General features: G+C 54.9%; 1 protein-coding gene across 1 annotated transcript; it reads left to right on the top strand.

Annotated features, from left to right (window-relative positions):
* Positions 1–276: 276 nt before the first annotated feature.
* NATD1 (N-acetyltransferase domain containing 1) lies at positions 277–10593 on the top strand (the record flags this gene model as incomplete). Its single annotated transcript, XM_017823045.1, has 3 exons — positions 277–448; positions 6423–6541; positions 7215–10593. Coding segments are annotated over 3 exons (408 nt in total), but the record flags the coding sequence as incomplete, so codon positions are not given.
* Between the last annotated feature and the right edge of the window lie 1618 nt (positions 10594–12211).

Raw genomic sequence — 12211 nt, 5'->3', positions numbered from 1 at the left:
CGCCCGCCTTCCTTTTCCGTCCTTTCCCCCCTCCCGCTCACCCCTTTCCCCTCGTCCTTCTCCCCCTTTTTCCCCCGTCGCTTCCCCTTTTTACTCCGTTTCTCCCCCATTTCCTCCTTTTCCTCCTCGGCTTCCCCATTTCCCCGTTTTTTCTCCCGTTCCTCGCCGTTCCCCTCCCTTCCCCGTTCCTCGGTGTTCCCCCCGTTTTCCTCCGTTCTCCCCCATCCCTCCTCCCCCTGTGCCGCTGTCTCGCAGCACCTTCCCCTGTAAACTCCCCCCTGTCACCCCCAGTGCCCCCCTGATACTCCTCTAAACCATCACCCCCAGTGCCCCTGGTTCCTGCAGTCCACCCCATTCTTCCTGCTCCCTAAAATCTTCCCCCAGGAGATCTGGGGATCTCTTGGCTCATGTGGTTGGGATTGGTGTGTGGAATCCAATGGTGGCACAGGCAGGTTTTGGGGGTACTACCCTTTGCTCCCCCCAGGAGCAGGTGCCTTTGGATGATGTGGCAGTGCTGTGCCCTATCCTCTTAATGGTTAATCCCTAATATTCAACGATCCCAGCTTCTCTTCCCTGTCCATTTGTCACGCTGAGAACTACTCTGGGTAAAACAGGCTGCCTTGTTGCCCTACAGAAATTGCAGGGTAGCTGTCTTTTTTTAAAAAAAAAAATTAAATTAAATGGGTAGTTCAGAAATCATAGGGGATGCAGGAGGTTTTCTCGATAAAACAACAGGAATAGTCCAGATTTTATTTTAGACTCCTCTTCCCCCCCCTCACCCCATTTTCATTTCAACCACTAATTACAAAGTGCAGGCTGGAGGCTCGGCAGTGGTGGAGCGAGGGAGGAGGAGACGTGTGTGCTGGGTGCGGAGAGAACAATTTCACCAACTGCTTATTTCAGGCACAGAGATCAAACGAGGTCCGAGGTGACGGGTCCCCGCTGCCACGGCAAGAGCTGTCGCACGGCGTTGTTCGTGTGTGCAGGGGAGAGCCAAGGGCCAGCAGTTATTAGGGAAACATAATCTTTTATTGTGGTTTTCTGGATCAAACCTCTGCCAGCCACACCGTGGGCAGAGTAGCGTTCGGTGGCTGAGCGGGGAGGAGTCGTGACTGCAGAGGGTGAACTTGGAGAGTGAGAGAATAAACTGTGGGACCCGTGGTGGGAGTCGTGTGTGAATCAGCACAAAACCTCCTGCTCCACAATCACGGAATGACAGAATGGCTTGGGTTGGAAGGACCTCAGAGCTCATCTCATTCCACCCCCCTGCCATGGGCAGGGACACCTTCCACTAAGTTGCTCCAAGCCCTGTCCAACCTGGCCATGGCCTTGCCCGGGGTTGTAGGTGGATTCCCACGATCAAGGCTGTGTTTTTTCTAGGAGTTCAGAGGCACTGAGCCCCTTTTTTGTGAGTTCAGCACCAGCCACATACAGAAGCAGAGCTGAGCAGTGTCCTGGTGGGATGGAATCCGTGCCACTGGGCTGACTAACATCCATGGGGAGTGGGTGATCCATCTCTCCTTGTTAGGCATTTGCTGGTAGCAGCCAAGCCCTGGAAGATGGTCAGAAGATAACCATCTCTGTGGGAGTGCATGGCAGGGTGTTTGTTTCCTGCACTGCTCTCTTCATTGCTTCCACTCCTGGCACGATGAGCATCAGTGGTGTGGAATGTTCCAGCAGGTTTTCCCTGCAGCATGTAGGGAATGACAAGAAATGGGTCAGACACGGATTTTGGCATCAATGTGACCCACGTGCCCCTCTGAGAGCACTTTTGTCCCATGTTACTGCACTGTGGCAGAGATGAAGAGCAGCCTGTGGGCTCCAGGGTCGGCTTTGCTCTGGTGTCTCAGTCCTCATTTCTGCTAGATGTGAAGTGTGGGTGATATCCTGGGAAAACATGGGTGCATCAGGCTTGGGGACCAAGGAGCCAGGCTTTGACAGCTGGTCTCTGGGCTCAGTGGATTAGGGTAGTGTGATGTTGAGTAGAAAACTTCTCATGGTGATGTCTTTCTGGAAATCCCTGTTGCAAGAGGCCCGAGACAGTGAAAGCTGGGACCTAGTTGTGAAAGTGTTTGTTTTCAGCATCATCCTGTGTTTGCCTCTGTGCCCCCGTGTAACCTCATGTCAGGACTTCCTCCCTGTACACGAGGAAGATGAATTGCATTTGGTGTTTTTGGGGTTGCCCCGTCTTTCCCGTCTCTGCTCATTGTTCCCCGCTCTCTCCTCAGTGGCTCCTAAAATTCCAATAGGAAAGGCTGCTTCACTTGAACACATTCCCTTTTCCCTTGCATCCCAAATGCAGGAGCATTTAGAAGCTGAAAGTAAAGCTGATTATAACCAGACCTCACCGAGCTTTGTTATCCCTCGAGAGGAGGGCAGAAAGACGCCCGACTGGATTTGTAATCACTTAGGATGTGACTAACAGCACGAGCCAGCCAGAAACCTCCCCGTGCAGCGACTCTGTTGGAAAACATCAATTTGTCAAAGCTAAAAGCTTCCATGGGAATCATACACACTGTTTTGTTCAGGAGTAGTTGGAGTTTTTTTGGGTCCAAGATGAAATTTCTGGTCAAAACAAGAAACCCAAAGACATCCCCTCCTACCCCAAAGTAGTCGGATGTTCAGTCCAGCTGCTGGCACAGATGTTTGGGGCAAGGAAACTGGTTTTAGCAGCTACCACTGTGACTTCTTGATGCCCATCAAACCCATCAGGCTCTCCAGCTGGGAGACAGGCTCACCACATGTGCAGAGTGGCTCCAGTTCCTTGGGGATGCGTGAGCTTCTCACACACTCAGACTCCCATTCATCCAACACCTGGGTGCAGCACTCTATGCTTCCCAAACCTCCCACTCCTCCCCAGCTGGGTTTGGGCAGCATCCAGAGGCTGAAAGTCCTGCTTTGGCCCCTGCTGATCTGAGTCTCAGGAGCTCCTTGTCCAGGAGTCTGGGCTCAGGTTTATTGGGAAAACTTGGAGCTTTCCTCCCTGCTGGGGTAGATGATTTCCAGGAGGGAAAAGGTGCCGAGTTTGCAGTGGGCACCAAGGGATCTGTCACCAGACCCAGCATCAAAGAGCTCCCCACTTATTCCTGTGCCACAGTCACCTCCAGAGAGCTCCTAAACAGGAAACTGCTCCAAACCAGAGCCCCTCCTGCTGCCATTCCTGCGAGTGAGGCCCCTCCGAGAGGGTTGTGCCGTCTCTGCTCTGGCTGTTGTCCTCTGTTGTGTTTTCTCTCCGTAGTAACATGCCAGTAGCTCCCTGGGGAACAAGGCCAGCCCGTGGCTGCAGCCTGGGATGCACAAGCTCCTCGGGACGTCTTGTCCTCTCAGCTCACCCCACACACAGCTTCTGCTTTCCTTTTTTTTTTTTCCCCACTTTTTGGCTCAGCAGCAGATGAGCTGAGCTGCCTCCTGCCTCTGGCTTTCCTGTGTCTGAGAGTGGGAAATGGGGGCTGGTGTCTGTTCTCTCCCCTTGCTCTCGGGGAATGGTTTCGCAGCAGTGTCCTAAGGAGGCTGGAGCACAGGGGCTGCTCCGAAAGTTGGAGCACAGAAGACCAGGCCCCTGCCCTGCTCCGGTTCTGGGCACACAAAGGTGTATCGTGGGCTGGGGCCAGCACAGAGGGACAGGGAGAAGGGAAAAGGGCTGACAGATACTTTGTGTATGCCAGGAGAGGGGGTCAGTGAAGGATGGCTGGAACAGGGTGCTTGCATCTTCCCAGATGCCTGATGTGTCCCTTGCTCAGCTCAGGTTGGGGCTGGGCTCTCTGCTTCTTCCCCTCAGGCTTGTGAGCCACCCAGCCTGGGGACTCATGTCTGGTGTCACAGCTGAGCCTGTGTCACAGGGGCCTCTGCTGCCCCTGCTTGGATGGGAGCTCTGTGACACTGGTCCTGGTGGAAACCTCCATGGAGAGCAAGTTTAGACCTGGTCTCTCACCCAGCTCCTGGAAAAGCTTCCCCTTCCCTGTGCACCCTGTGATTTGAGTGAGGGATTGGGGAGAGCAGGACACCAGGTGTGCTGCCATTGCTGCAGCCTCCTCCCGCTCCTGCTCTGGCTGTGCTGATTTGCATTGACTCAACTTCCTCGCTGTGGCCTCACAGGGGAGTGTCAGCGAGTCAAACACCAGGGTCAGGCTCACGGGCACCTCTGGGGCTGGCTGAGACCTGAGCCTGCTTTGCCAAGCTCTGTCTGTGCAGGCTGATAAAACCCCCGTCCCAAAGTCCAAGGGGATGAGGCAGGCAGGAGGCCGGCACACGGTGTCTCTTATGCCATGTTTTTGTGGGGTTTCTGCTTGTGTGCCCTTTCCTTGAGGGCGAATGCAGCAAAGGGTTAGCACTGCTTCCAGCTACCCCAGCTTTCCTGGGAGCAGCCCCCCATGTCCAGGACTGGCCTCTTCCAAGCCACTGCTGTCACCTGCAGGGCCCACACCAAACCCTGTGGCACGAGTGTCCCTGTTTTCCTGTACTGTGTGGCTCAGGGTCCCGTCACTGAGGTGAGCACATACAGATGTGGTTACGTACTTGGCTGAACTGGGATGTTTTTCTGCACTGGGACTGGTTTCCTGGAGCACTGACAGCACTGGCTTTCTCTGCAGAGCTGTTTGTAAAATCATTTGGACTCTGTGTGTGTTCGTCTGTGTGCTGGTGGCACCCTGCAGCTCCTGTCCTGGCTGGGGATTTCTGGTGCTGCTGTGCTACAGGGAATATCAAGGAAAAGCCTGCCCAGGCCAGATCTGAGATCCTCTAGACACTGAATCACCTTCTGCTTTAAAATGCATTTTTGTGTGTGATACTTCTAAAGAGATCGTGTAGAAAAAAAAGTATATTTTAGGAAAAATAAAGACCTTTTGCTCTGTCACCAACTTAGTTTTAAGTTTCTCAAAGTTTCAGGCAGAGGCTATGGAAAGTTTTGGCCTGGGGGGAGAGTGGGGTGGAAGGGCTGGAGCGTGTGAAAGCTGCTGTTATAAGATCATTTTACAGCCTTTGGCACTGCCAGCTCTGCCCTTGCCACCCCTGGGAGAGCTGCCACCAAATATGCTGTGAGGGTGAGGGCACCTGGCTTTGCTCATTGCCCTGACCTGGGTAGGTTCCTCTCGAGTGAGACAGGTCTGTGCTGCTGGGGAAGAGCTTCACCTGCTCCCATGGCTTTTTTTGGGTGTCTGGATCCACATGGAGAAACGTTGCTCTTCTCCCTTTTTTCTGTCTTTGGAGACTAAAAGAGCTTGGGTTTTTGGTGAACTAGAGGCTGAGAGGGGCAGGACTGATGCCTATAAATACTTGGGGGAACGGCAGGGAGGGAAATTATTTATGTCCACCCAAGAACAATGTTGGCACGAGAACGAGCGGGTACAAACCAGCAGGAATAAACTCGGGCTGGAAATGCGAAGGTTTCCATCCGACGTCGGAGAATCGAGTGTCTGCATAAAAGGAGCAGGAACAAAAACTTGAGCTGCTTCTCTTGAAACACAAAATTCCAGTGGTCTCATTTCTAGTGCATCTTGAATGCAGGGATGAGGCGAACTGGGCTGGAGTTGTCAGCTGAAATGCAATGACATAGGGTGTACTGAGCTCAGCTAAAGCAAACACTGAATGGAAGTGGACATTGCAGCCCTTCAGCCTCCAAAAACCATTGAAGGGAAAAGTTCCACTATTTTAAATGAGCTTGTCTCTTGATTGGGGAATTGTATTTCCGAAACTCACTTTTAAATCCAGAAACCATCTAGAAATGAAGTGTTTGGTTTTGCATCAAAGGCAGAAGCTCAGGTTCTGCAGATGAAGCCAGAGAAGTGTTATGAGCTCTCCTCTGATTCCCATGTGTGCTGAAACTTCTTCTTTCCTGTAACTGAGCTGCTGTGAGAAAGGTCAGGGTGTTGAAACAGGAAACTTGTGTGTGTACATGTGAATTTGTGTGCACAAACCCCCTTGCACACCTGTGTGTACTTTCCTGTGTGTTTGTGGGATTTATCTCTCCAGCATCTTCCCCAAAACATGTCTAGGCAATGCTGCAACACCAGACCAAGGAGTCTTGTCCTGTTTTATGTGCCACAACAAAAAACTCTGTGCTGGAGGAGAAAGGAATTGTTTTTCCCCCTCCTGTTTTTTGCGCTCTCCCTCACATCAACACATCCCACCCCTCCCCACAGCTGCTTTCCTACCCTAAACATGTTGTGTTGGCATCAGCAATTCAGGGCTGGGTAGAAAACTTGCCTCTGCTCCAGGGGCTTGGAAAGGCTGAGCAGACCTGGCTCTTCTCACACCTTTGGGGGACCAAGGAGGACACATCCAGGTGTCACTGAAAGCAAAGTCTCCCACCCAGCACAGCCATTCCCATGGGCACGAGGGCTGTTGTAGCAATCCCAAAGCAGCTCATACCCTGCTGTGGGCGCCCAGGAGACCTCCCAGTCCTCACCCCTCTCTCACACCCCCAGGTTGCCATGACAAGGCAGTGCTGCTCTATGAGTACGTGGGGAAGCGGATCGTGGACTTGCAGCACACGGAAGTGCCGGATGCCTATCGAGGGAGAGGAATAGCCAAGCACCTGGCCAAGGTACAGCCCCAAACACCCAGAAGGGCAAGAGCTGTTGCCATCCCAGCTGTGGGTAGAGATCCTGGCTGAAGCCAGGCCCCATCACGTTGGAATTGCGTGGGAGCCCTGCTCCAATGGGAGGTGGGGTGGCTGGTGGGGCAGATGGAAATCTGGGGTCAGACATTCCTGTTTTGGTGGAGAGAGGGGCTGGGTGAGTGCTTGGCCCATTCCTTCTTGTGCCCACTGTGCAGGGGCTGATGGATCACCTCACCTGGGGGCTGGACCCCTCCTCTCAAACCTTCACTGCCCCTGTGAGCCCTCTGCCTGCCTTGGGTCCTGCAGCCATGCAGGGAGAGCTGAGGAGCCATGAGGGAATGTGGGGTGATGCTTTGGGGTTACAGCTGCTCCCTGGCCCTGTAGGTCAGGGCAAATGGGTGGCATGATGGGCTAGGTCACCTGCTGTGCAGCATCCACCAGGCTGGATGTGTTGAGGGTTAAACTGGGAACCCTGTGCTGTGCTCTCCCCACAACCCTCTCCCTCCACCTGCCTCGCACAGGGGGTACCTGAGGGCAACCTGCTGCTTCCCCCGTCTATCTGAGGGGTACAGGAGTCCAGACCCTCATGAGGCTTCAGAGGAGAGCGTAGGCTGGGGGTGGTGGTTGTAACCTGTGTGTTTTCTCTGGTTGGTCACAGGCAGCCCTGGACTTCGTGGTGGAGGAGGACCTGAAAGCTCACCTGACGTGCTGGTACATTCAGAAGTACGTCAAGGAGAACCCGCTGCCGCAGTACCTGGAACACTTGCAGCCTTAAGGCAGGACTGCTCCGACACCAGCACACCTGTCCCTGACTGTCCAACGCGGCCTTCGCTTCTCTGCGGTCTCAGGAAACCCCCTCCCACACTCGCAATTCCCGTTTTTTTAAGCGTGTCCATGTGGTGCGTGAGTGTGGGCACGACCTCCTCCTCCCTGCCCACATGTGAGCATGGCTACAGCCCCTGGGCCAGGCTGGCTCTGGGCACACATGGCATCCCCCAGTGCTTTTTCCAAGCCAGGGGGTGGAAGAGGATGATTTTTCCACCAAACTCCATCACAAGACCAGGGGATGACTCGTGCTGCACCTCATCCTCCCCGCTCCGCTTGGCGACAACTGTGAACTTGCTGGGGGATGTTGGTTAGGGGTGGTCGTGGGGCACCAGCCCCCCTTTCCTTCTGGGAGCTGGGGGAGATGCTGTAGATTAAGCTTTGTGGAACAGAGGGAGGTGCTGGAGGAGCCCCAGCCCTGAGGCAGTTTCATCCCCTCCAGCCCCTGTTGAGCTGTGTCCAAGCCCATGTGGAGTACGGATGAGAACATGCGGACCATGGTGGCACCTCGGGGGCTTTGCTGCACCAGCTGTGGAGACACTAGGACGGTGACACCTCTGAGGCAAGGGACAGGAGCCTTGTGGGGAGCACACTTCAGCTGCAGGGGCTGTGGCAGAGTCTGTGCAAAGGAAGAAAGGTGGCTGAGCTGCAGATGCTGCTCCCCAGAGATTCCAGCTCCTGCCCAGCCTTCTGTTCGCAACCCCGGCATGGCATCCCACAGGATCACGGGCCATCATTCCTGTCTCTTCCCCCTGCCATTGGTGCTGCCCATGCTGTTGTGGACACAGCCTGCTCAGGAGAAGAGACCAGCCCCCACAGCCAGCCCTGGCCTGAGCAATGAGGGGACATCCCAGGGCACCAGGGTGGTTTCCTGCAGCTGAAGAGGAAGGCTCCCCCCATCTCCCTCAACTCCAGCTCTGCATCCCCGTCTAAGCCCCAGATCAGAGCCATCATCCCATCCTGAGAGCAATAGGGGTAAGGCCTCCAGGACCTGCTCCTGGCCCATCTCCTGGAGCCACCTGCCTCCACGTGGATGCTGATGGCTTCTCCTTACAGCCTTTGGAAAGAAGCCCTGGCTCAGGGCATTACCTCTCTGCTCAGCTCCAGGCTCAGGTGTTGGCAGCACTGTGGGGTCCTCAGCTAGCAGCAGGAACACCCTCATTTCGTGCTGTTCCCTCCATGGACAAGGACCCTGTAGCACAGCCCAGTGTTGCCACAGTTGGATGTACAGGTAACACCATGATGGCAGGGTGCTGCCTGGTTCCATCTTGCTGCCTGTCCTGCCTTGCCTGGGTTTTACAGGGCATGAGCTACACCCCAGAGCATCTCCCACCGAGCTCTCGGGATTTTGCAGTGTCCCAGGGCAGGGATGTGGTGCAGGAGATGATGCTTCTGCCACCCCCAGCCCTGAGCAGCCACTGGGGGCTGCAGCCAGGCAGAAGGAAATTGAGAGCCTTTCACCTGGAGGCCAAATCCAGACCTAGCTTAGCTCAGCAGGGACTAAAGTTTACAATCTGTGCCACGGAGTGACTGAAGCCCCAACCGAGGCAGCTCAGCCCTCTCTCAGAGCTCAGCACAAAGTCCGTGGTGGCAAAGACAAAACTCCTCCAGCTTCTCTACTGGTTGGGATGGTCAGAGATGGAGACCTTGTGGCTGATCTCAGCCAGGGAGGCCCTGAGCTGTTCCTCCTGGTCACCAGCTCGAGGCAAAGCCCTGCTGCCTGCCCGTGCTCTTGGGCTGCCCATCACCAGCGTAACACGGCCCTCTCTGGCTTGAGTAAAACCTCCCAGATTCCATCCCTGCCCTGCACAGGGCTTTGAGACCCCTGCCCATGCCCACCTCCTGCCTGGGGAAGGACCTGTGTCCGGCAGCACACCCACCTCTGCCTCGTGCTGCTCAGGAAAGGCCTCGGGCTCAGCCCTTCTGCCACCTCGTGTTTCTGCCTTCTTGCTGCTTATTCCACCTGAGCTGTGACCTTCAGGATGTCTTCAAGGGATTGGGAAAGGGTTGCAGGTAGCAAACTAAAGGGGTTCAAGAAGAAATCTGGGCTGCTAAGTGTTCCTTCTTTAACATGCAAAACACACTTCAGCAGGAGCAAGGCTGGTTCTGGTACAGCCCTGACGACAGAACCGTCCCTGCTCTTGATCCCAAGGTGAAGCTGAACCGTCTCCTCCACTGCAAGCCAAGATAAGGCACTGTTGTGTCTGTCACAGCAGGGCTGGGTGCTTGGGAGAGATGTGTGTCTGGCTGCCTCACGTGAGCCTCTGCAAGCCTCTGCCCTGGTTTTGTGCTCATTTCCACTGTGTGGCAGTTCCCAGAAGTTCCCTGTTGTGTCAGCTCACTGCAGGCTGTGCTGTGGTCACTGCACCAGCAGTGGCCTGGCGTCCAAGCCTGGCTCTGGAGCCCTTTGTGCTGCTCTGGCAGGAACCTCGTGCTTCCCAGTGCTGGATCACAAGTGGCAATCGCTGCCTTAAATCAGGCACAGCACATGGTTTTGCTGCTGCTTCCCTTCGAGGTGCTACAACCCCTCCAGTGTCTGACCCGACGGAGCTGTGTGCCAGTGTCCGTGCCAACCGTTTCTCTGCTGTATCCATCCTCTGCCTTCCCTTCCCTGAGGTCCTTGATGCCAGTGAATAGCAATACCCACAGGTCACCAGCGATGCTGCAGTCCATGGCGCTCCTGGGACCCTGCACTGATGGGCAGGAGATGGCTCGGGATCCCTCAGTGCTGGGCAGCCCTTCCCTGCCTCCCCACCAGCTGCCCTTTCCCAGCTGGTCTCCACAGAAAGGAGCTTTGAGTCCTCTGCTGCCCCTTGGTGCTCACTAAGCCTGGAGGAGTCAGGGAATTTTGAACTCTCCCTGGCAACAGGAGTGTGGAAAGTGGTTTGGTTGAATCTTGAGGTCCCAAACCCATTTGAACTACAGACCTTGGTGGGTGGGGGAATGCAGGTTGCTGTCAAACCTGCTTCCACAGCACCCGACTTGAAACCCCCCTCCCTCATCCGCTCTCCAGCGTTGTCTTCCTCTGTCCCAGGTTTCCGTTCTGTTGGATTCGGTGGTTACGATGTGCCTTTCCTTCTCAGGACCTGTTACAAATGACCTTTCTGCTCTTGTTTATGTTTAACATTTTATCTTTATCCCTCCCTCTGTCATACTATAAGACATGAACATAATGCATGGAATACAATACAATAAAAGTGTGGTTTAACTGACCCGCAGTGGCTGTGCCATACTGGGAGGAGGTGCCCATGGAACCAGGGCACCCCCAGCTCTGTCACCTCTGGGCTGGGTCCTGTCAGCTGAGAGTCTGTTTCCTTTGCCAGCTGACGCTCATCAGCCCTCCTTGGAATTTCAGGCCACTCTTTGGGAGTTATCCTGCAAGTGCAGTCTCTGGTGAACAGTCACTCCGTGCTTGTGTCTGTTTTTTTTAAGATGTTTGAAAACATTAAGGAGAGAAAATATTTAAATATCCAGCTGCCATGCTTGTCCAGAGCAAGGCGGGCAGGCAGGTGACTCAGAGGGACACAAGGCATTTCCCTCCTGGAGCCAGCGCTCCTCAGCCCTGGGAGCACAGCCCGAGCACTCAGCACCCAGGGTCCAGCACAGTATTTGTGCCACTTTCTAACACTGAGTGGAGGCTGGAGTTTGGGTAACTCAACATATCGGGGAGGGTGGAGAAGAGGCCCAGCTTATTTACAGTTATAATTTGATCCGAAGTGACAAGTGGCCCCGGGGCTGCAGCTCGAGCAGGCGGAGCAGGGTTTGCTGCTCCCCAGGGACAGCGCGGTAGGTTTGGGGCTGTAGCCGGGCTGTTGCTGGTAACACACTCTGTTTACATTCCACATTCCAGACAGTCCATGCTCCGGCCTGTCCCAGCAGTGCTGCACGTTCTGCCGGGCTGGGCACGCTTCCCAAACACCTCTTGTTCCTGCAAATGCGCCCTTAACCTCCAGCAAAACAGCTGCCCCCCCAGTTACAGCTGAACTGCAGCGGTGTGGGAGGGCCCTGCAGGCTGGAAGAGCAGCCTCGGGATCGCTGGGAAGGTGGAGGCAGCCAGGAGTTTGTTCTCTTGTCACATTGCATCACTTGGGAATAATGCTGTCAAAAAGAGGGGTTTTCCTAGTTCTGGGAGATGCAGAGCCAGCACCGCTCTCTCCTGAGGGGTGATGGGATCTGAGGGCACATCTATCCCCAAGAGCAAGGAGGTTGCAGAGCAGGGAGCTGCTGTTTGTTAACGGAAAAGTTAAAATTCCTGAGAAAAAGGCTCCTCTCCTGGGAGGAATCAGACTAGGAGCAAGAGGGGGCCCTGCAGAGGCACAAGGATCCCTTGTGAGATCACTATCCAAGCACCCTGGCACAGGTCCCCTTGGATGACCCTGCTGTGCTGGGGAGCGGACCTGGGGCCAGAGGCTGAGGGCAAGATGGTCCTGGGACACCCCCACAAAACCTTCAACATCCACTTCTGGTGGATCCACAGGAGCTGGGAGACCTCTGGCAGTACCTGCATTTCGTTTCTAGAGAAGCATTTGGTGATAAACTTTATATTGATTCGATGATGTCAGAGGTCTTTTCCAACCTAAGTGATCCTGTGATTTATTCCTCCTCAGAGATGCAGCAGGGGAGCCTCCCCATACCCTGCTCCTCTTTCTTGATCGATTAAAGGGGCCAAATTCACCCCAACACGCCCATCCTCTCCTCTCTGCGAGGCGCTGCTCGAGGGGATCCTGCATCCATTCTCCCCTGCAGGGAGGGAACCACCTGGTCCTTTCGGAGCAGCAACGTGAGGCAATGCTGAGGTCGCCGAGCTCTGCCGACCCTCAGCCGCCGCTC

This window comes from Lepidothrix coronata, unplaced genomic scaffold (assembly GCF_001604755.1).
Source record: "Lepidothrix coronata isolate B3197 unplaced genomic scaffold, Lepidothrix_coronata-1.0 Scaffold101, whole genome shotgun sequence".
Lineage (NCBI taxonomy): Eukaryota > Metazoa > Chordata > Aves > Passeriformes > Pipridae > Lepidothrix > Lepidothrix coronata.
This window is presented reverse-complemented; position numbering and strand designations above follow the sequence as displayed.